Source organism: Medicago truncatula, chromosome 7 (genome assembly GCF_003473485.1).
Source record: "Medicago truncatula cultivar Jemalong A17 chromosome 7, MtrunA17r5.0-ANR, whole genome shotgun sequence".
Taxonomy (NCBI): domain Eukaryota; kingdom Viridiplantae; phylum Streptophyta; class Magnoliopsida; order Fabales; family Fabaceae; genus Medicago; species Medicago truncatula.
This window is the reverse complement of record NC_053048.1, coordinates 53,298,211-53,323,572: the sequence shown is the minus strand read 5'-3', so window position 1 is coordinate 53,323,572 and position 25,362 is coordinate 53,298,211. Positions and strand designations below refer to the sequence as shown.

The following is a 25,362-nucleotide window of genomic DNA, read 5'->3' as shown; positions in this document are numbered from 1 at the left end:
GTACCAAACAATCCATCAAATCTACCATATTTCTCATCTCTTTCTCTCTTCTCAAACTCTCTCTTACCTATTTCTCTCTTCACAACTTCTCTTCTACACCAAACAGACCCTAAAATTTCGTGTTAAATATTAAAATATAACTTAATCTCGTTGATTAAGTATGTACAACTAATTTAATAGTGAAAATATATCACATTATATTTTTATGAAATTAAATGAAAAATTATATTTTTCATATACAACTTTTTTTTTTTCCAACCAATCATGATTAGAATCTTGACATCGAGTAGACGCTTTAAAATATCCTCGAGTAGACGTCCTAAGATATCCCTATTCCTAAAGGGTTTTTCTATCATGTGCAAATTTGCACATGTTAAGAAATTTAAAATAGTAACTTTGCATTGGAACTTGAACATTTTGTATTAAATATATAACTTTTTGTTAAATAATTGTTGGTTTCAATAAAAACTTGCTACTTTTAGTTACCTTAACATGTGCAATTTTGCACATGTTAGACAAACCCATTCCTAAAATATCTTATTTTATAAAAAAAGTTTGAACTAGAATGATCTAAAGAGTCAAACTCGTTTTTTTAGAAGAAAGTAAAGTCAAAATGGGCTTGGCAACTCTACCAACAGATCATGGTGGCTATCGTGTACTGGTTTACAATATACGTACTAATGTTAGAAAAACTGTAAAAATAATGTATGCATCAAGGATCAAATTAAGAATATGCAATATGGTTATTTTCCTCTCTAAACTATACACACTCAACATTATGTATGTTTGGGCCTCACTTCAATGCCTTCAAGAACAAGTCCTCCCTTCAACTGATGACCAATTTCCATGAGACTCATTTTAATCTCCTCGTCACCTTCACCACTGAAAAATTCCCCAATCTCAATCTCCATCCACCCATCTTCTCTCTTAGATGGTACTTGAATATTACCTCCATCTTCTTGTTCTTGAATCACTCTGTTTCTTCTGTTCCCGTAAAACAGTGTCTCCATATTGCGTTTGTTCTCATCTTTAATGCACAAATATGCTTTCCCTCTGTTCACTTTGTTTCCTATCACAATTGAAACTTCTGTAGGAGTAGAGTCAAGTCCGTACGCTCTATGAGAACTTTTCATTACGAGATATGCTGCATATGATGTGTTTGGCGTTAGAATCTTCGTTCTAATTCTGCCTTCTATTTCTAACCAGTTCACTGTTCTCAGTTCTGCCACCTCTGGGAACCTGCAAATATTGATAGAAATTAGAATTGAATGAATTTAATTTAATTTTTGTTTACTATCAGGGAGTACAAATCAACATACTCATTTTACACAATAACTTCGTATCCTCTAGATTACCACCACCTCTCCTAATAAATTAAAATCTTTGTGCGCTATTTAATTAAACTGGATTTGATTGCTATACATTTGATGATAATGCAAGATTTTTTAAAACATTTAATCAACTAGAGTCATAAAATTATGAGAAAGTGATCAAGTATGTATCGGCAAAAATAATAACTTTAATCATAAATACTTTTATGAGCTAATAAGTACCCCTGAGGCATTGATTTTTTTTTTTTGAAGAGACCCCTTGAGGCATTGATCAACGTACCAAAATAAGCAATTTTGCAATAAAAAATTATGTAATTATTGCTAAGACAAAAACAAAAACTTGCATTTTTAAGACAAAATTTCTACTAATAAATTTTTTAACGATTGCCTTTAGAGCACTGGTCAGCAAAACTCATACTTTTAAAATCAACATTAAATGACATGTGATTGTGGAATTATGTAAAATAACTTGCACAATTTTTTATTTTAAAAAAAATCATTTTTCGTCCTCGAATGTGTAACAAGTAACCACAAGAATGTAGCGAAATTATAAAATAGTGCTCCCTCCGTTCCACAATAACCGAGTCATTTGTAAAAAAAAATGTCCCAAAATAACTGAGCCATTTCACTTTTCAATATAATATTAATTAATTTTTTCCCTTTATAACTCTAATTAATACTACTTTCATAACTTTCAATTCAATATATTCCACTTTGCATTAATGATAGTCGAGAATGCATTAATACTAAATCAATGAACCATAAATCAAAACTAAAATAAATATATTAAACTGTTAATTACATTTGAAAAAAATAGTACTTTCCTTGTTACACATTTAAGTTTTAGGTAGTTACTTGTAAAACAAAAATAGTTGGTTAATTGGCATTGTAAGATAAAGTTGAGTTGACTTGAAGCTAATAATAGAATTACCTTGATTGAGGGGATGATTTCCAACTCCAGAACATTGGGTCGATGCTCCACGCTATTGACAACTCCCTTGCTGATAACATATAACATTTTTTACCCGAAAATTTCTCCAATTTGAAACTCTGTATTCATCATTACATGACAGAACATAGTAAAATTAACAGGAACTAAATTAGAAGCAAATAACATAGTAATATCTGATAAATTACCTTATTGCCACCGTCAAGAAGAAGGGGACGACAAAATGAACGAAAGAGTTGCTTGTATGAAGAGATGAATTTGAAAGAGAATTGATTCACAGCTCTTGAGACAATGTCCTCGTAATCAGAGGGTAAAAAGGTCTTCCAAACCAAGTCAGAATCTGCAACTTTGACAAAAGTGTTGGAAACCAATAAAAATCTACATGCATCTTGTGGTGATGTATGTGATAATATTGCAGAAACACAATCCTCCGGCAAGGAAACTATTGATGTAGTGGAATTCATTTTGTTTCTTGGTTGTACGATGATATTTATGTCTTAGGGTAACATCGGTGAAAGAAAAATTAGGGAGAAGAAAACTATTTGAGAGGTTGTGGGTTTTCCAAAACTGGAACTATTAAATTTGGGGTTGAATTTTTATTATCTTTATATGTAGTCATGACATGACATCTATGTTGGCAAGTAGCCAGGGTAATTTGCACATTCCAGCCAACTATATTAAATTGGTAATTTGATTTATAATAATAATAGCCATCTTTAACGTTGGATGGTTAAATATTGAACAAATAGGTCCCTTATTCTCCATCTCGCTATTACAAAGGTCCTATTAAATATAAATAGATCATTAACTCTGCATTTCCGTTATCACTTTAGTCTTTGGCGTTAAAAAAATTTGTTAAATGATGATATGGTGCATGTGTTATGCTGACAAGGATTAGAAGGTGTCCCAGGGACCAAAGTGAAAGTAGAAATAGTCACTTTAGTCCCTAAATCAAAAATCAATATTCCTAAATTGAATCAAATCCCTAAATCCTTAAATCTCAAATCTTAAATGTCATCTAATTCTCTTTTTTATTCTTCGTTTGCAATCTTTTTATCAAATTGTCATTTGCAACTTCGTGATTTCAAGTTGATGCTCTAACATTTATTTATAGCTCTCTTCAATCCATTAACGACGTCGTGATTAATTTAAATTTTCACACAGAGCTAAATAAAAAAGTTGGTGGCTTTTCATATATCTTCTTCTTCAACCTCTTACATGACCATTGTGCACTTATTTTTTCCCCAAATTAATGTCTGGTTTATGCTAAAAATCAGCTCGTATGGATATAATAGATTGATGAGATATCTAATATACAATTAACCGATTTCATACAACTTATTAATGGGATAACTAATTAGATGCAATTTAAATTAATCAAATCAGATATAATACCAGCCATAAGCTTTCCAAAATTAAAGACGAACACATTTCCTACTTTTAATTTAGGGAATATTGATTTTTTATTCGATTTAAATTATTTAGGGATTTGAAATTTAATTTGGGAATATTGATTTTTGGTTCAAGGATCAAAGTGACTATTTTCTACTTTCATTTTGGTCAATGTAACACATCATACTTCTTGTGAGTATAAGATATGCGCCATATCATCACTTAACATATTTTTTTAACGGTAGAGATTAAAGTGATAACAGAAGTGCAGAGTCAGAGACTTATTTGTATTTAATCCTGAGTCAGGGACCTTTCTAACAGCGAGATGAAGAGTCAGGGACTAAAGTGACTATTTGTTCCCAAATATTTGAGTGTTGGCACTATGATTCTTTTTTTATTTTATTTTATTAAGAATTTGGCATTATGATGTACTACTATTCAATTCAATAAGTGTAATGCACTCATTTGATTGCGTGGTGGGGAGCCGTAAACGTGAGTTTAGAAATCTTAAAAGTGAGTTTGTTAAAAAATTGGTGTTTGAGTAACTATTTATAAAATTGAGTCTGACATGTAAAAGCAATTTCAGTCAAAGCTGATATTTGTAGCTTTTGGGAACACGGTGGGAATTGATTGGAGTTTATTTATTATTTTATGATTGGATGCTCTCAGTTTTATATATTTATCCTTTCTTTCATACTGTTTCACTCAACGAATTATCTAGGAGCTGCAATATTGTTTTTTCGTTAGATCATACTTCCTCCGTTCTTTTTTAACTGTCACTTTTGGAGAAATTTTTTGTTCTTATTTAACTGTCACTTTCAAAGTTCAATGCAAGAATAAATATTGTTTTACCAACATTACCCTTAGTTATTTATTGCGTAGAGAGAAATATATGAAATAAAATATTAAATTACTAAGGCTAATATAGTAAAAGTATAAATTACTGTATAAGAAAAAATAACATTTATTGAGTGTCTTGGTTTGTATAAAATGTCAAAAAGTGACGCTTAAACAGAAACAGAGATGATAAATTGCACTAGAACAATAAATTGCTAATTTGAAAAAATTAGTGATATATTTTGTAAGATTAAACTCAGTCTTATTTATTTTGACGTTGTACATGATAAAAGCCTACCTATTTATATTATGGATTTCTTAATAATTTAAATTCATATTTTTCATGGACGTTTTTATCATATCAACCCTTAATATATGATTTTAATAATCTATGAATAATTTTGTCAAAATAATTTTATAAATAACTTATTTTTTTATAATTATAAAATATTAAATTTAATGATACAAATTAAATTTGAATAATTATATAAAATTGAAATGAAATCTAATTGTATTTGTAAATACTTATAATTATAATGAAACCCATTTTGGTAATTATACAAGCAAAATCAATCTTAATTCAAACTATCCAAACATCATATATTGCTAAGAATCACTTTCATATTAATGTATCCAAACATAAATTAATTTCACTCAATTCATTTTTAATCAGAATCAATTAATTCAAAATCAATTATATCAAAATCAATTTTTATCACCGCATAACCAAACGAACACGTAAAGTCATGGGACTTTTCAATTGGCTGTGGTCAATTCGTGCGAGTGGAATCAAATTGCGTTTGCGCACACAGCTAGCACTCTTTGCTGCTGTATAGGTAACTTTGACATTTTTTTAATTATATTTTAATTCAATCTTATCAACACAATTATTTATCTCAATTTTTTTTTTTGACGGAATCTAGTGTTATTCTATTTGCAGTCAAATATGGAACATTGATAAGATGGCTGGCTGATGTCGATCTATTCTATGCTTGTTTGTGTATTTTGAACTACTAGTAATTTACTAATTATGAACGTTCTATATTTTGTGTATGTTGAACGGATTATAAACATTTTGTCAACGCTGCATGTGGTTCCTTAAATGCAACCCAAATTAACTGGCCAAACTATCACGCGGCAGTTTAATAGCTCCTGCCACATTTGATAATGCTTTGAAATCAGTAGGGTCCGTGAGGCGGATGACAATTCATTTTCCCGGTGTTTTACACTCAGTATATGATTTCTCTTTGTAGATGCACGTTAGTGGCATGGGCTTAGTTTAGGCTAACTGAATAAGGTTTGCTAGGTGATCAATTTGAACTGGAAATATTGAAGATTGATAATGGCCTAGACTTTGTTTCAGAGCAATTTGATGAGTTTTATGCACGTGTATGGAAGTTAACCTAACCAACAATGTCATTAAAACAGTACAACTATGGATACCTTGTGTGTTATGCTCTAGTTAAGGCGGAATGAGTGCAAAGACTCGGAATCAAGGTCCTTCAGTAAAGCAATTGTGAGTAAGAAAAAATAAGACTTTGAAACTTGTGAGACTACTCAAAAATCCAAAGGTAGATGGACACAAAGAAAACTTCAAGAGTGCAGACTGCAGAAGATATTTCGAGGATAGAAGAAGGTCTTGTATGCTTTTTGGGATTAACTAAAAAGTCAAGGGTAATTTGAGGCAGTGGGATCTTCAAGCGAATGGAGGAGCGAACTTAGAGGTCGGAGAAGCAATGGTGAAACATGAGAAGTTGCCTAAAAATAATAGAGTAGTTGGATAGAAGTTCTACAAGAGAGTGAAATGCATTCCGAGGATTGAAGACACAATGGTTAATCTTGTGGAACTCCATATTGTAGTTGGATGTAAGGAGAAGATTGAGACTTGGAAGCTTCTGAGACTATTGAAGGTAGTTGGATTCAACTTGAGGTTGGTGCCTAAATCAAGGTTATGATGGAGAGAGCAGTAATGGGGTTAATGGTTAAATTAATGTCATCGCCAATTTGAAGCCAATGTGAATAATTGTTGAGATTATGCTCGTAAATCGAATGTAGATTGGAAAAACTAATTTTTTAGTTGGCTACTGCCCTATTTGCGAGACTCCCGATGGGGAGGTGAGATGGGTGTCAATTGATGTTTTCAGGTGTTTTGCGCTGCCTAACCCGCAATTCAAACAACTCTTGTAAACTGGAGCTTTAGGTGCCCATGATATGGGCAAGGCAGGTGACGTGATTATAGAGCATTACTTAAACAATTTTCACTTGATTTGTAGAAAATGGGAACCAAGATAGGAGACTCCTATGAAACGGGCTAAGTTTTGGTGTCTTTTGGGTTGGGAAACACCTTCGAGAATTTGATTCAATATTTTAAATATTGCATACCATAACAATAATAAGTGCAAACTAAATAAAGGCATCATGTGATACTAGATGCATTAAGATATTTTTTGTCATATTGCTAAAACAGAAAGCATAACAAACCACCTAAAATTTCATATTCACATCATACTTGAGGCACAACGGAGTCATGTGGCAGTGGATCCATGGCAGCATCCACCAGGATGCATTACCTGGTTCTGTAAGGTTTGTCACCCTCATGTTGCCACTTGTGGAGGTGCTTCAGGCACCACCGACTAGACAGACTAATTAGGAGGTCATCATTGAACATGGTCTTGCCATAAACCATCCCTTCATACTGAGTATCATACAAGACTGTCTCAACATGTTGACTGAGATGTCACGTGATAGTCAGAAGTCAGTGACATCGTCACAAGGATGAGGGATATGATGATTATGACCACTATGAATCAGATATACAGGAGGAGGAGGCAACCCGAGGGGAATTAATGTTATTTTTATTTGTTTTGAAAGATGAAGATGAAGAGTGATAAATGATAATGATGGATCTTTTTGACGATTAAGATTTTTAATTATTTTTTAATGGTACCTAATATAGTAATAACTAAAAACAATGACACTGCAAACATGTAATAAATTCATGGATAATATTTAGGTGACATTAGTGACATTGACCAACCACAATGTAATAGTTGTACAAAAAACAAAAAAATTCTTGTGAAAGAGAAAGAAGAAAAACCACTTGTGATATTGTGGTTGGCCAATGTCACCAACTACAATGTCACTCAAGTGCTACCACCTAAATTCACATATGTCACATTTGCTCTATATCGTTAACGAGAGTGGCCCAACATTAAAATTGATGGAGACAAAAAAAACTACTAAGAGCATCCACAATAGAAGTTTTTTTTTTTTTGAAATGACAAATTTATTCTCGTCGAGTAAATGCAAGACACATAAAAAACTCGCGGAAAAGAAAAAAAATACAAGCGACGCTGCATATATACAGAACACCACCACAACACAAAACCCTTACACCTCCCAAAAACAATGAGGCCAAAGTATACGTAAAGAATGAACCAAAACGAATACACACACCTCACTATCCCCAAGCGAAACTAGGGCCAGGAGCCGGAACAGAAAAAACAGCGCTGCAGCTGCACCACCAAACAAAGTGCATGCTAAAAAACAAAACCAGCAGGGACCAAAAACAAAACCACAATAGGAGGGCCTGAAACATTTAAGACCCGATACCTATTAGGTACTTCATTGGAGAATTCTTTTGAAGGTCCTATAGGACCCAATGTCTCAAGCAAGCGTCTCATTCTTAAGTGGGACCCACAATATTTTCATTAAATTAATTATTCTTACACACGCTTTTTTAATAATAATTGGGACCCATATTTTTTTAATATTCAAAAATTAAAACATAATGATATAAAATTATTGATAGTTGATTAGTGGGTCTCATTTAAGAAATTTGAATGAGATGCTGGTTGGAGGGATCTAGTGTTTATTAGGTATCGCTATTAAAAAATTATAAATTAACGATGTGTAGACATAACTCATTTAAATACTCTAAGATGATTGTTTTCATTGTGGATGCTCTAATGAGAACTAAATCAGTAGTTTTAGAAATAAAATAGTGATTTTAGAAATGAGGACTAAAATTTCATATAAGTTAAATTTTTGGCTTAAACGTACTTTTAACCCCCTATATTTGTTATCATAGCAATTTAGGACCTTAACAAAAAAAAAAAAAAAAAATTTTGACCCTCTAATTTTGCCATGTTGAGGAAATATGTTCTTTTGACCGGTTATCTTTACAAAAAAGTTGCAATTATAACCCTTTTTTGGAATGCATGGCGGCTTCTCAGCAACATGGCAAAATTAGGGGTCAAAATTGCATTTAAGCATTATTTTTTTTCGGGAGTATATGTTAGTAAAACGGAAAGAAAAGCTCAGAGACCTCTGCTCTGCCTCCACCGCCGTCTGCTCTCGCGGTGGTCGTGCACATTGGCTTCTACGTCAAGCCCTCTGTCCATTCTTCAGGTTTTCTTCTTTTACTTATCAACACATGCACACTCTTTTAACATGCTTACCAATTCAATTTCTCTACTTCTTCAACAGCACTATATATTCTCCCCGTTTTTTCACTTTGATTGTCTAGTAGTGATTTATCTTACTTTTGGCTATATTTATTTGAATAACGCATAATTGCAATTATATAACAGGAATGTATGTATATGTGTATTACATGGAGAATACAGCCTTTTTGGATAAACAACTCAATTAACTGCTTATAGCATAACCGCTTTTCATATAAGTGCTTATGCATATGTTTCTTTTTTGTTTTTGAAATAGACAATGTTAGCACCCCAAACCACCTAATGTCTCACGTTACTTATGTAAGTTATTTCTATAACAAAAAATAAAATAAAGTCAAATATAGGCTATAAGCTGTTTTTATAAGCTATTCTGGAGGGCTTATATAAATAAGCTGAAAACAATTTATAGACATGGCATAAGTTGTTTCCGTAAACTCTTTCAAACACTCAAAAGTGTTTATGTTAGTAGATAAGTTCAAATAAGCCAATCCAAACAAACCATAATTGACTGGCAGATTGTTGAAACTATGGAGTATGGACAATTACCATACATTTATTTGTGAAGGAAATTGTTTATTAAAATCTTTATGAGATGAGGTCATATGGTGTGCTCCAAAAGTTTGAGTAGCATAACAACTGAGCATTAACATGAATTCGCGCATTGTGAAATGTCACTGCATATGTTATTGTTAGATTAATATAAAAGATAAGATATTTTCTAATGTTAGAATATTAGTTATATTTTCCCGAATTGCAGGCTGGAATTGGAATTTTTTAGTAGCAAGTGAAGCCTGATGGCATTTTTCGAAGGAAAATCCGGTGCGTTAGTTTCTTTACAAGACATGCGCCCATCGTCTCCTTTTTTCAAGCAAGGAACATCAGTCAGAATAATTGGAAAGTGAGTGCTCCCATTCTAATTTTGATGTATTTGTGACTTTTTCTTTTGTTTGGAAGTTTCACCCTTATAGTAACATTGAGATATGTGAAATTATGTTCTGCATTTGGGTTTTGTTGCTGCTGATGATGAATGAGTGTGATTTTTAATGCTTGAGATATTTAGGTAATTCCATCCTCAGGTCTTGTTATGCATTTAGAACCTGTTTGGATAAACAGTTTATTTATAGCTTATAGCACAAGCGTTTATCATGATAAGCACTCATGCATAAGCTTACATAATCTATTTATGTATAAATTTAAATTGTTTTTGTATATGCTATAAGCTGTTTTTATAAGCTATATTGGAGAACTTATGAAAATAGGCTGAAAAAAGCTTGATAAGCTGTTTTCATAATAAGTTCTCCCAAACAGTCTCACAAAACATATGTCAGCAGATAAACTCAAATAAGCTTAGGCTTCAGAGAACTTCTAGTAACAAAGGTTTTGTGGATACCAGTAGTAGTTATTTTATGTCTGGTGGGGTTGCCGATTGGCTTTTGGTGTTGTCATGGATTTGTAGCGGGACTGCGGGAACAAATATGATATTTACGGCAGTTTGAATATGATGTAGTGCCAGTCATGCAGATAGGAATTTTGACAAATGCTAAACAGGTATAGATTTTCACCAGCTAGGAGAAAGTTGGCATACTTTGTATATCTCAGATTAATAAACCCCTCAATCTTAGAGGTTCCAAAGTTACTAAAGATATCAATATATTGACTCATTTCCCAAAAATATTTGTTCTCTACCGGAAGATAACAATGTTTTCTTGCTAATTCATTTTGATGGAATGCAGGTCTCCTTTTATTTTCATCTAGTCTGTTTTAATTCTAAGGAATATTATTTGACACATCTACAATCTACCATAAAAAGCATTCCAGTTATTATCCAGACCTCGCTGGAGGTTTTATCCAGCTCATTAAGTAATACCTGTATTAGTTTTCAGCTATCAAATCTGAACACAAGGTCTTTATTGTATTTCACTACAAGTTCTGTCGTTGAGTTTATTTTATGTATTACTCTAACTATTGTGTGAAATTGCATCATGTGATCTTTCCATTCATGGATGGTATTGATGGATCAACCTGAGAATTCTAACTCTCTGTGGTTACAAAGTACTGAAGATAGTTCTGGTTACATTTCTTATTTTTCTAGAATCACCAAACTTCAGTTTTGGTCCTTCTAGTTCTTATTACTATAACATTGCCCCTGTAGATTTTAAATGGATTCACTTAAGATCGCTTGTTAGTTTTCTTGTTGACTTTAGTCAAATTTTAGTCTTTCTTTAAGCACTAAACTGCATGTGACACTATATATTGCTGATTTGGCTTGAATAGAACACCTGGGGAACTGCATCAATTTGAGAAATATCTTCAACTGAAACAATAGGGGTCCCAAACTGAATTTGATAAAACTAGGAGGCTGAGGATAATTAACCGTAGAAGACATTTACTGGTAATTGAAACGGTTCATGCAAATTCTAGTGATTTCTGAAAAGCCAAACTAACCTACCGAAATTGGGAATGGGGAGAATCAAACCGGAGACCTTGAGAGGAGCACACTCCAAGGTCCAAAGTCAACTCCACCAGGTCATCCCAAGAGGTTTTTGAAAGTTATATATATATATATATATATATATATATATATATATATATATATATATATATATATATATATATATATATATATATATATATATATATCCAGATTCGACAAATTTTTGAAAGTTAATAAGATAAATGGTATTTTGACGCACAAATTTTACATCCAGATTCGACAACAATTTAGATGGTTAACGCAATTCAAATACATGGTTAGTTATGTTTATTAAATGATGAATGTATCAAGGTATCTCAACTTATTAACCATTCACAAAACACAATTAATCACAATATTGAATGTCATTAACAACGTTTTTAGGTGTATATTTTAACACAAATTGTGGCTAATAGATATCATGTATATTTTTTGTCAAAAAAAAAAAAGATATCATGTATATTTGAGCACAATTTCAATGGTTATAATGAATATTATGTATATTTGAACACCTAAAAATCGTGGTTAATGATGTTCAAAATCATGGTTAAATGAACACAATTAATTCAACTGTGTTCAGTGAATGGTTAATGGGTTGCAATACCTTGTTATCTTCATTAACCATCCAATGAATGTAATTAACCATACATTTGAACTGTGTTAACTATCACATTTGTTGTCGAAATTTGTGTTAAATTTTGGATCATAATAACACAACTCTATATCTAATTATCTATTTCCATTTGATTGGTACAAGCCACTGTATGATTGCATTTAGAAGACAATACTGCTTTGTTTTATATCTTTTGATGTTGTTGCGAATTATGATTGTGAAGTATCATGGAATAACTTGTGTCATGCGTCCCACAGGTTACACGAATACTCTTCAGAGACAGGACTAGCAACAGTAATCGATGGTAATGACATTCTAAAAGTTAGTACTGAGCATCTGAAGGACCTTAAGTTTCAAGTTGGATCTGTCTACCAATTCATTGGTGAGCTTCTTATCCGAACTGATAATGAGGTACGTGCTTGTCAAGGTTTAGCTAAAGCCTTAGCCTACCAGATTTTCTATTGCAAACTCACTTGGATTCATGATATACTTTAATAAATACACATTCACCCACATCCGGTGCATGCAGAAAGGTGTGGTTCATGCGAATGAGAAGATAATTGAGCACAATGTTCTTTGTTTTTTGTTAGGGAGTTTTGCAGGCACATGTTGGTAGAAATGTCGACGGGATTGATCTCAATCTTTATCATCAGTCCTTGCTGCTTTTGAAACAGTTTCAAGCCAATCATTTGAATAATTCAGCAACTTAACTTTGTAGGATTATATTTGTCTCATAATATAAAAAGATAGAAGGTTGCTCCCTTAATATTTTCATAGAAGTATGTTGTCACATAGAGACACCGAAAGCATAAGCATATTTATATGCTTCTTGGACAAGGGCGTGATGTTGCACTCAAACTCTAGTGTTTGTCATGTAAACAGAATATTTACAAGTTACAACCTTCATGGTGACATTTCATTTTATTATATTCTTTCTTTTGGCTACAAATAGGACATGATGACATCAAAGAGTGTGGCTTTTATTTGAGTTGGATTAAGCTGTGCATGTTTCACGGGGACATTTATTTGTAAATGTGAGGCTCTGCGACAAACTTAAGGTCACCCTGATTGTGCAATGTGATGAATTTTAATATGCTTTAGCAGTCTCTTTCTCTTTGGTGGTTCATCACATTTTTTCAAAATCTTTTTTGAATTTGGATGCTATGACGTCCACATAATAGCATATTTCCATTTGTTTGGAAGAATTATCGGAGCCTGTTATTGACTTGGTAGGTCTCGTGATTTATGTGGTAGCTGCAGTGCCTGAAAAGGTACAGTGCAACTACTAAAACGTACAAAAATTCTCACATTTTGTCCACCACTCACTCAGAAGTATCATTTTTGTTGACACGCAATGAATCATCTAGATTGTAATGATGGGATATTTGTTGGTTTTCATGACCCGCATATGACTCCATATACTTATACATACTTGGGAAATGTTAATTTGTGCTCTTGGGGCACAAGTTTAGAAACTAAACATAAACTTTTTTTTGGAAATTGTACATTTAATATATTAAAAGTTTGAAATTTTGTCTTTTCAATACAAAAGTTATTTTTTAATTCCATTTTTAGTAAAGCCAAAAGTTAACATGACCCATATTTATTTGATTTTGATCTTCACTAAGCACGCTGTTGACAAAGTGTACATATATCATTAGTGTACTAATGGATTTTAATGAATACTCCACTCCTCTAAACATAAAACTAAAGTCAGTATCCTAGTCAAATTATGTAGAGCCCTCCTTTCCACAGGTTAGCGTTAATTAATGGTCCAAGAATCTTTTGTATGGTTCTTATTGGGTTATATAATTCATTGGAAATTTTGAGCATGGTATTGGACATATATAATGGGGGTATTGCAACCACTGAACCAAGTAAATGACGACAAAACGGACATTTTTTGTTATGGAAAAGCAGCTAACAAAGGAAATTAAAACATCAACTTTTGACATTAGTCTCAATCACAATTAACATGTCACAATCACCTGCTATACCAATGGGAAAAAAAGTGGAACTGCATGCATTTCGATTGTTATGCACTGCGGCACCGCCCCAAACGTGAATGTTGGTTCTCACTATTTCATGCTGTATAACTTCCCGCTACACTGTTGATATAAGTGAGAAAATAAAAGTCATTAAAACTTGAAAGAGGTTTTCTTCTTGCATGGTTTTATCTGGTTTGACTTTTATTTTGAAGAGTTGAGAAATTGTATTTAGAATTCAATGTATGTTTGGATTAATTGTGAAATTTGTAAAATTTCGGCAGCATTTATATAATTTTTTGAACCTCCAAAGTGTAATTTTTGTAAACGTCTTCGGCAATCCAAACATTGCACTCAATTAGAAACTTATGATTAAAACGATAAGAAGAAACTTTCGTGCAGATCACTCGAGCTGAAATTACAGGGTGATTGGCATTGGATAGCTCATCTAATTACTGATTTATGACTCATGACTGTTACATACACCCCTCAACCACAAAATTGACGTTATTTAGAGTCTTGCGATTTTTTGGTTGTAAAAAATAACCTTTTTAAACAAAATAAAATATTAATGGCATTGTAAAGAAATCTTGTTTCTTTCAAATCCCGTGCATAGAGATCCGAACACTCCTACCGACAGGGAAGGTCTTGATTGACCAAGATTCACCATATCTACCCGTGTATATGTGGATGATATACCTACGCATATATGTGTGAACACTGGAAAAATATAATACTATATGTGAATACACTAATAGAGATGTCAAATGTACTGTCCCGCCAGTCCGATCCGGCTCAAGAGGTTCGACGACATAAATAAGTCAGATTGGTCCAGCCCATTTATAATTGAGCCCATATTCTAGAGTCTAACTCGGCCTATGCGGGCCATGGGCCAGCCTGACATGACCTGTTATAGTTTTTTTTTTAATTTATTCACTTTTTTTATGTATTTTTTAATATATTTACTCGCAGCCATCTTTTTGCTAAAATATGATTGGATAGACGTAAAATGGAAATAATTTTTATGTTAACATTGAATATTAATTAAACTTAGATTATCCCTTCAATTGAATCAAATTAATAATTGATAAAGTTTAAAATTTTTTAACTCTGAGTTAATTCATTCATTTTTATTTAATTTATTTATTTAAATATTTTATATTAATAAATTTTAAATTAGTTGATATTTTTTTTTTAAAAGATATAGTGTTCTTTTAACAAAAATCAAATAAAAATATTGATAATGGCCGGACAGAAACACAACGAGCCAGCCCAAGGCATTTTGGACTAATTTGTTCAGACCTGACCCGGCCTAAAATATGGGCTAATGGTCGGCACATTAACCCGGTACCATTTTGACAGCTCTAGTGCCCAATCATAATAATAAAATTTAGAATAGAGACAATTTATTAGTATAAATAGTTAAGCTATACTACTTTCTACCAAAAAAAATATCGTTTTTTTTTAGATAGACGAAATGGCAAAGCCATTATAAACTCACGCACACACAAGTGGAGGTACCGGGATTCGAACCCCGGTCATGGCATCCGACCTAACAATTTCGGCATTTTTACCGGTTGAGCTAGAACTTATGGATAAGGCATAAAAATATCGTTAAGTTAACAGAAAAATCATTAGCTCGCATAAGTATATTGATGAGTAAAACCGCAAGTGCACGGTTCTACCGAAGTAGTAAAATGATAGTATCGTTCCAACAGGGAGTTGTTTAGTTCAATTAACTTTGGTTGATGATTAGAAAGAGTTTAGATTGCAAAGTTGGAGTGTTCAAACGGTTGAAAATAATAATAATAAAAGAGCGTTGGGATCATTGGTCCGTCGTGGTGACAAATCCTTCACAAATCAAACTTTAAACCTAGAACTTTATGTTATACTTTCTTTCTAAAGAGAAATTTATCTTTAGCCTATCACATCTCCTTTTCGGTCTCACTGAGTGTGTTTCTCTAGCAATCACGCCTATTTTCATGGTTGATTGCTATTGAAATCCTTGAAGTTCGAAACTTTATTGTCTCAAAGTTTGCTAGACTATTTTCATGTTTCGCAATCCTTGTCTATATTCACTTGTTCCAATATTAAAATTTCATCTTTCGATCGATCGCTTAATATTTGTGATGAATCAATAACAACTATTAAACTTCATCTTTCGATCCATCGATTAATATTTGTTATGGATTATAAGAACGGTGAAATAGATTAGAAATTAGGGTTACATAAAATTAGGGTTTAAGGCTTGGTTTTGATTAGGATTAGACTTATCCAACAATCCCAAGACAAGAAGAGTCTACTCACTCATGTTCATCGTAGACATAGAGAAGAAGAAGAAGAAGAACATAAATAAAATAACAAGAAAATAAAAGAAAGAACTTATTCTTGCACCAGATATTTTTGTGTAAGATCTTTTATATTTTTGGCAGAAATCAACTCCAATTCTCCTTTCTTTTGCTCCAAGACTAAATCTTTTGAATATTTGTTCATGAAATTAAATAACTTACAAGTAAAAGAGTCATAAAAAGGAAATAAACTTAAATAAAATAAACTCAAATATAAATAAAACATACTCAAATATTATAATAAAAATGCTAATTATTGACTCATCATATATATATATATATATATATATATATATATATATATATATATATATATATATATATATATATATATATATATATATATATATATATATATATATATATATATATCCGTAATAATTTTCTGCATAAACTCTTAGCAAAAATATAATTTTTTTTATTGATTATGACCATTCTGAATATTGGTTCCATAATTGATTAGATTAAGAATTAAAAATATTATATATATATATATATATATATATATATATATATATATATATATATATATGTTTCAAATTTGTTACGATATAACCAATTCAATGATATACATCGTAGTCTCGTACTGCCTAAGTTGCAAGATCCATAAATGGAACGTTATTACTCTTAGAATTTTGCTCTTTGCCCTGCACTTTTCGCTCGCGTCTTGCAGTCTTGTTCAAAATACCCATGCGTTAGTTAACTAACGCAAGTGTAAATTAATGTGTTAGTTAACTAACGCTGCGCTAATTAAGTAACACATGTGTAAAGCACTGAGTTAACTCACGCAACCATTAGCACATGCGTGAGTTAACTCACGCACACTCTGTGCATAAAACCAGAAGAGGCTGAAACCTTTATTTTCCCTAATTTTTCAATCCTTCTTTGTGGGAGAAATTGGCTTTGAATGGCGCAAGAATGATGAAGATCGGATATGGGGGAAAAAATCGAAGTTGGGAAGTTTAGGAAATGAGGGAAATGTGTTTCTGTTATGTTGATATATGACTTAAGTAACGCTGCGCAAGTTAACTTACGTTGCGCTATTTAAGTCACACAAAGGATACAACTGTGCACGTTAAGTCGCGCAAGGGTAATTTGGGCTATGTTGCAGGGTGCGAGTGTTTTGTGTAGGGGGAAGAGCAAAATTTTTAAGACTATTACTTTTCCCACCCTATGGCCTTCTCGCACGCCCTATGCAAATTACGAAAATGCATTTCGGATTATAAAATTCAGAATATAAATGTGTGTTCCAGAATATAAAATCCGGACAACTGCGAAGTATAAAAGGAACTTCACCCCCCATTTTTACAGTTTTACAGTTTCACTTTCACCATTCACTCTCTCTCTCTACATTATCCCAAATTCCGAACACCATAAATCTTGTCCAAATTTGGAGTTTTGTTGCTCCAAAGCACCACATTTCAACCCTTGTCAACCAACATGGAAGGTAAGTTTGATTTCTAAACATTTGCATGGTTAATTTGGTAGTTTTTTTTTGGAATTCTAGTTGGTCGCAATCCGGATTTGTTTTTCCGGACTGGATTGCTGATGTCCGGAATTTAGAATCCAGACAAACCCATAATGTTTTTTTTTTTTTTTGCTTATGTTATGTGCAGTTTGATTGTGATGATTGATTACCCTAATTTGAATGTTACATAAGGTTCAACATCTAATACTCGACGCATAAGGGGAGGCAGGGCATGCTTCCCGTAGGAGAGAGCGTAGCCAACGGCCAGAGGATGAAGGTGGTGTTCCTCCGAGGCGTCGGGGTGCTAGAGGACGCCGTGCTGATATCGAGCCTGATGTCGAGCATCAGCCGGAGCAGCAAGAGTATATGAACTTGCAGCAAGAGCAGATTGATGTGGGCTTGCAGTTGCAGCACATGGAGGAGCAGGAGCTTAAGGAGGAGTTGCATGCTACGGACGAGGAAATGGAAGATGCTGAGCCACGACAAAGGCGAAAGAAGAAGGAGAAGGTGGTGGACCCTGAGCCACACGATGACTATCCTGGTGGCCCACACGAGACTAACCTGCTTTGGAAGTACCATGTGCACGTGGCCAGGAAGGCGGGTGATGGCGAGGTATTTATTAATGTTAAACTCACTTATTTAATGTTAATCTGTGTGAAAATGATGTTCATATTTGTGAAACTGCGTGTTTATGTAATGTTAAATCTGTTTGTGAAGCCATGAGTTTAAATTCACTTTATTAATTTTAATTATTTGCATTGGCGTGAAAAATTAAAATGCATCAACAACGAAAAGAAGATAGAAGCGATGCATAATAATGACACCAGACCTATCATGGTTGCACGATGGTGGGAGAAGAAATTGCAGGGCACCAGCCTTGGTTGGCTCAGGACACCAGCTACAACCTGATTGACCATGGTCTGATTTGTGCCTTTGTAGAGAGGTGGCACGAAGAGCCTTCCAGCTTCCACCTTTCGTATGGGAAGATGACAGTCACACTTGACGATGTAGCCTCTTTGCTGCATATCCCCATTGACGGCATGCTCCTGTCCCACGGGTCCATATCACGGGGCGAGGCGGTGGAATTTATGGAGACGTACTTGGGGTCTAGTACGTTTGATGCTCGTAGAGAGGTCAAAATGACCAAAGATGCACATTGCCGATTTGGCTACTTGGAGGAGATCTTCAAGTAGTGTTTGAAGGAGCAGAGGGATTTGGCGGCGGAGTATGGTGTGACGGAGGAGGTGGAGAGGTTCCGGGACCATGCTGTCCGCATATATTTGTTGTACTTGGTGGGGATCACGATCTTCACTGACAAGAGTCAGTGGGCTATGGATGTTGTGTACCTGAAGTACTTTAGAGACCTCGATCTTGTTTCTGGTTTTTCATGGGGAGCTGCGGCACTAGCTCACTTGTATAAGGAGCTCAACAATGCTGCACGTTGGAACTGCAGTCAGATGGCAGGATACCTGACTTTGTTGCAGGTATAAATTAAAAACTATGTTTTATTTTTTAAAATGTAAGTGTATATGGTTTGTATATTTATATGTGATTGTCTTTGGTGCAGGCTTGGGTGTTTCACCACTTCCCAGGTATGGGAAGCAAGAATGTCTGGGAAAAATATATAGAGAATCAATATCCACGGGCGATGCTTTTTTTACCATTGTCTGGTTTAGGCACAGTGGACCACTATAGAAACTATCTCGATGCGTTGGATTTGACAAGGGTTGTCATGACCCCATATGGACCGTCAGACACGTTAGTTTGAGCGGGTCAGCCTTTACTCTAGATGGCTGAGATTCGGAGAGCGCATGGTGAGATATCTGCCGGAGAGGGTACTTCGTCAGTTTGGGTGAGTTCAGACCATACCAAGACATCCGATTGAGAGTGCAGCTGTTGATGTTAATTTGGCGGAGATCACAAACCGCTTTCACCGTGCACTTGATTATGCGCTGACAGCTCAGCAGTTGGGAGAGTCTGCAGTTCATGGTGTGGAGGCAGAAGATGGATATATCGAATGGTTTTATCGACATTCCCATCCACGCATGATTCTTCATGACATGTCGGTACCGGTGCCGAGGCCACCGGAGCGTGAGATCCTTGATGCGCGAGCTGCTCAGGAGGATGGAGACCTTGCGTACCTACAGCTTAGCGAAAGGATGAGCCGCATTAGAGACCACATCTATGTTGTGATGAGAAGTGGTCTCGTGCCGAAAGGGACTGAGGAATGACAGCATTTGGAGGATGCTTTGAAAGAGGTGCATGATGGGAAAGTTTACCGTCGTCGGGAAGCTACTGAGGGTCGTAGAGGTGGTGGCAGAGGTGATGGGGGTGTAGTTATTAGGGATTGATTGTATTTTATTTACTTCTAATGTTTGAATATTTTGGATGCTTTTGAATTATGTAACACTTGGATAATTTTGAATGTTATGTAATCTTATTATTCATTTTTAATTATATTTGATTATGTTATGTTTGCAAAATTATATTTTGTTGATGATTATAACTTCGATTTACTGTTAGAACATGTCAGCGGCATGATATGTCTGTTTGGAAGCAAGCAAAATGCGCCAAAATAGAGGCTCAGCCAAAACAGATGACTTCTGCCTTTGTACTGATGCATTCCAGATTATAAATTCCGGACAGATTTATGAGATTCCGGATTATATAATTCGGAACCATCATTCACCACCCCCTTTTGTTGACTTTCAACTGGGTGATTTACACCTTTCAGATTTTATAATCCGGAAATTCTCTAAATTGTTCGGATGTATAATCCGGATCCATCTATTCATAACTTACATCTTCATCTATCAGCATGATGAAGTGCCAAAAACCACATAACATTCCAGATTATATATTCCGGAATAGTTTCGGATTATATAATCCGGACTAGGGGTATTTTGGGAAAAAAATAGGGCGCGCGAGAAAAGGCATAGGGTGGAAAAAGTAACACTCAAATTCTTATTCTTATTACTTCAGCTGAGCTACTCGTAAATAGAATACAATTATGATAATTGGACACAAAAGTTGAAACACAATACAGACACCATATTTTATACAATAATATTTTAATTTTTTTTTTCTTTCTCTCTCTTCTCTCCCTCACCCACTGCTTCTTTCTCTCTCATCTCTTACCCACCAAGCAACCACTGCTCCTCCCTCCCTCCGACCACCGACGACCACTACCATTAGCCTTCTTCTCAGTTCGCGCCACCACCACCATACATCTCCTTCTCCGATCAACTATGATCTCTCACACCACCACCATCATCCCTTTACTTTCTCTGTCGCTGCCATTACCGTCGTTAAACTACTCTGTCTCGTAGCTCTCATACTGATTGGATCTCACACCTCCTTTCTCTGCTGCCGTCGTTAAAATCGTCGTCGTTAACCTGAACGCAAATCAAAGAAAGATAAACAGAATCCAATAGAGACAGATGGATAAGAAAGCTAGAAAGATGACATGAAAGCTAGAAAGATGACATGAGGTAGGGATAGATAAATCGGCGGCGAAGGGGGAGGTTGTAGCACTGACCCCGAAGAAAGAAGATTGGAAGAGAAGAGGAAAGTGAGCTGCGTAGGGGAAACAGAGAAGAGCGAGTTTACAGAATTTCCCTTCATCTTCAGTTGAAAATTCATTTTTGTCCTTACACTTAAAATGGAAATTACAAAGTTGTCCATGGTGTTGTATTTGTGTTTAAATTTGTGTTTGTTTATCATTTCTGAATGGAATATTGATGTAGGACCATGATCGATGGGACCTCTGATCAAACCGGCCACTGAGTCACTGAACTTTCCACAACATTAACACATGTGGCCCTATTACTGGCCACTTAACCCTTTTTGAGGGGTAATAATATTAAAAACAACTACGTATCTAGCACCACCACATATTATTCGGTCCAATCCAATAAATGAGTTAGTGGGGTCACTTCTATTATTAGGTGCTAACTAACTATAAATTGCAAATTCATATTACTTGAAAATTCCTGCTTAAAGATACTTAAATTGCTGCCTAGGATTCACATACTCAGACCTGCCCTACATTATACATTGTCTCGTTATTTTGTTGTTGTTATTGTATTAATTTAAATAAATATGTTTCTACTTTCTACTTGGAATTCCTGGTTTGTCATTTTTTTCTTACCTAATAAAACATACTCTAATAATAGAAGGTAAACCACAAGGAGTCACGGAACTTTGACATTGGTGGTATTTCTGTTGCACGAGGAAAGTAACAGTAACCATAGTAACTAGCTAGGTTAGGAAAGTTTTTCAAAAAAAGGTGCCCCTGATATGTGCGATCCAGCCAAAAAGCAAAAGTAAATTCAAGACGGAACACGTGAGTAAATGCATATTGTTGGATTTGTGAAGTTTTTAGTATGTGTTTGGAGGGAAAATGGATTCTCTCCACCGTGAAAACTCATTTTTTTTACCAACTTTTCTTTCTCTTTCTTATTAAATTTTCTAAGTGTTTTAAAATTTGCTCCATATTCAAGGTCGGGTTCGAATTCAACATTGGGTATACAACAACATTAAAACTCGTAGAAAAAATTTACCATTTATTTGAGTTTCACAAAGTTTTAAGAATTAGTTTCCGCAGTTACGCTCACAGAGAATATTCGGTTTACCAAAAAATTGATGGTGAAAATTTAAACGGATCATCTTATTATATGAGAGAATTCATTCTTATTTGGATGAATGATAAAAAAAAAAACCACAACGAAGAAAAACCAACCATTTTTATGTAAAAACTATAAAAACCAACTTCTACTTTTTCGATGGGAAGGCTTTCAAAATTTTTATATACAAAAAACTAGAGAGAGCATCATAGAAAAAAAATCTTATATCTACAATGGAATTCAAACTAAAATCTTTATGAAACTTGATTGAAACCTCATCAACCAGACAAATGTAACTTGTCAATAAATTGCTGGATTGAGGGTCAAATCCAACGCATTATTGAGTAGAAGCAGAGCAGATACAGAGCTCCTGGCTGATTTTTGTTTCACCTAAGGAAAGGAGTTGGATTTGGAATTACGATTTGAAGCAAAGGGTAGTTTTCAATATTAATTTAATAAGGAAAGGATACTAACTTTTATTGTTGTCTTTGTTTGCCTTTTGTAAAACCTCACTCATCAACTTTCCTTTTTTCAGATTAAAGTGCCTAATCCGTGGGCGGATATAGATTTTACCAGTAGTCCCACCACATCTATAGATTACTTTTTTTTTTTTTTTTTTTTTTGCTTAAATGCACTTTTGATCCCTTATGTTTGTTGTCGTAGCTATTTTGACCCCCTAACAAAAAAATACAATTTTTACCCCTAATTTTACCTTGTTTAGGAAAATATGCTCATTTGACCTATTATCTTTACAAAAAAGTTGCGATTATGGCCCCTTTTTTGGGACATGTGGCGGCTTCTAAGCATAGTTGGGAAAATTAGGGGGCCAAAATTGCATTGTTTTTGTTAGGGGTCAAAATTGCTACGATGGCAAACATAAAGGGCCAAAAGTGTGTTTAAGCCTTACTTTTTTCCTCTTAGAGACAAAATTAACACATAAAGAGTGTGAATTCGAAACCGTGCTTTAGTAATGTCTTTAAAAAAAATTATCATTTGATTTTAAAAGTGTTGGTTTAATCGTGCGCTCTAACATATCAAATATCTTAATAGTATTTTATCGTTTGAATTTAAAAAATTGTAAATTTGAATCCACATCTAACATAACGAATATCTTTGTATTCCTTTATAATTTGAGTCGTACCCGACCCTAGTTTAAAAATTGAAAATCGAACATAATGTTTAATTTTTTTAAAGAGTAAACTACATCCTCCTCCTTAAAAGAAGTTTAAACAACACTCTATTCTCCTTTTATGTTGTGATATACATTCATCTTCCTTAAATTACACGCCACTCTCTTGTTTTGTTATAATAATATATAATCCACTTCCTTGAAAATTATTTATGTACTATATTTTTTTTTTGTCAAGTAGTCTAGTGGTTAGATAAATTCACCTTTAAGATGAATAAGTGGGATGTTCAAGGTTCGAACCCCGTCCCCCGCACAAATTGTGCATTATCCCTTACCAAATGAGTTAAGCTCATGGGGACATTCATGAACTATATTTTAATCTATTTTAAGATGAATAAAAATACTATGATATCTCTTGTTCCACCATTCAAGAAAAAATGTATATGTTATAAGGCTTAATAGCAGTTTTAGCTCCCTAAGTTTCAAGAAGTTGCAATTTTGCCCCCCTAAGAAAAAAAACTACAAAACCCCCATAAGTTTTGCCCTTGTGACAGTTTTGACCCCCTAGGCCAATTATGACTCAGTCAACGCACACATGTATATTTTTTTTACTCCCCTGTCCCTAATTATAAGACCCTTTTCAGAATTATTTTTGTCCCTCTTTATAAGACCCCTTTGTTATTTTCAACTACATTAATTATTTTTTTACATACAAGCCCCTATTTATTATACTTCTTCTTCAATCAGCTATAAATATCATGTTGAAAACATAAACTAACTCTCTATATATAAAGGATTAAATTGTAAAAACAATAGTGATTGCAAACATCTTTAATACAAATATTCACTATCTTAATTCCCATGATTTTGACAAAAGGGTCTTATATATAGGGACAGAGGTAGTAATTAATTAAAAATAATTTTTTTATTTTTGTTACTAAAAAAATAAAAATAAAAGATATTTTTTTAATTATTTTTAAAAAAATAAAAAAATACACACATGGTGTCCACGTGTGCGTTGACCGAGTCAAAATTGGTCCACAGGACCAAAACTGTCATAGGGTCAAAACTTAGGAGGCGGTTTTGTAGTTTTTTTCTTAGGGGGCCAAAATCCCAACTTCTTAAAACTTAAGGGGTTAAAACTGCTATTAAACCATGTTATAATATACGATCATATCTCTTATGAATTATTTATGTATTACAATTTAATCCATATTATCATTTCTTTTTAATTTCAAATGTCAATGATAAATAAATTTGATTATCTTATAGTAGCTTGGTGATTTTAAATATAAAATACATTTTTAAATACTCGTATTTAATTAGTTTAGTAATTATTTGGATTTTTTTTGGTGTTGTTTCACATTTTTATAATAAGCTTTAAAATTATATGTTAATGGTATGATGAATAAAAAATAGAGAAAAATATGTATTTAAATTTTTTTTTTTGGGTCAAGCAACCTAATTGTTAGAAATTCACCTCTTAAGGTTAATAAATGGGGTATCTGGGGTTCAAACTATGGTCCATGTATATAAAACTAGGGGTGTAAGCGATTTGGACAAAACCGAAAGTCCAAACCGAACCAAACCAAAAATGTATCCGACCTTGTCGGGTTCGGTTCAAAACCGAACCGAATCAATCTAAACCGATCTTGTTTGGTTTGGTTTTCAGTTTGTCATTTTGAGATCCAAGAAACCGATGAACCAAATCAATGTTAACTCCACTCCTCATTTTACTATTATTGT

The 25,362-nt window shown here is 33.8% G+C and overlaps 2 protein-coding genes across 4 annotated transcripts; one reads left to right on the top strand and one right to left on the bottom strand.

Annotated features, from left to right (window-relative positions):
• Positions 1-571: 571 nt before the first annotated feature.
• LOC11432808 (F-box protein PP2-B15) lies at positions 572-2,909 on the bottom strand. The gene is made up of 3 exons (XM_003626145.4): positions 2,469-2,909; positions 2,263-2,381; positions 572-1,239 (listed from the first exon to the last, which is right to left on the bottom strand). The coding sequence occupies exons 1-3, from the start codon at positions 2,742-2,744 to the stop codon at positions 777-779; spliced, it is 858 nt and encodes a 285-aa protein (XP_003626193.1). The 5' UTR covers positions 2,745-2,909; the 3' UTR covers positions 572-776.
• A 5,878-nt stretch (positions 2,910-8,787) lies between these two features.
• Positions 8,788-13,161, top strand: LOC11429767 (CST complex subunit TEN1). Of its 3 annotated transcripts, none has more exons than XM_003626143.4 (4): positions 8,788-8,919; positions 9,733-9,873; positions 12,319-12,472; positions 12,652-13,161. In XM_003626143.4, exons 2-4 carry the CDS (start codon positions 9,770-9,772, stop codon positions 12,769-12,771), a joined length of 378 nt encoding a protein of 125 aa, XP_003626191.1. In that variant the 5' UTR covers positions 8,788-8,919; positions 9,733-9,769; the 3' UTR covers positions 12,772-13,161. The 3 variants fall into 3 exon arrangements, with proteins under 3 accessions (XP_003626191.1, XP_024625686.1, XP_024625685.1); XM_024769918.2 differs by having other exon boundaries at positions 12,591-12,724; XM_024769917.2 differs by having other exon boundaries at positions 8,801-8,919; positions 9,712-9,873.
• The last annotated feature ends 12,201 nt before the right edge of the window (positions 13,162-25,362 follow it).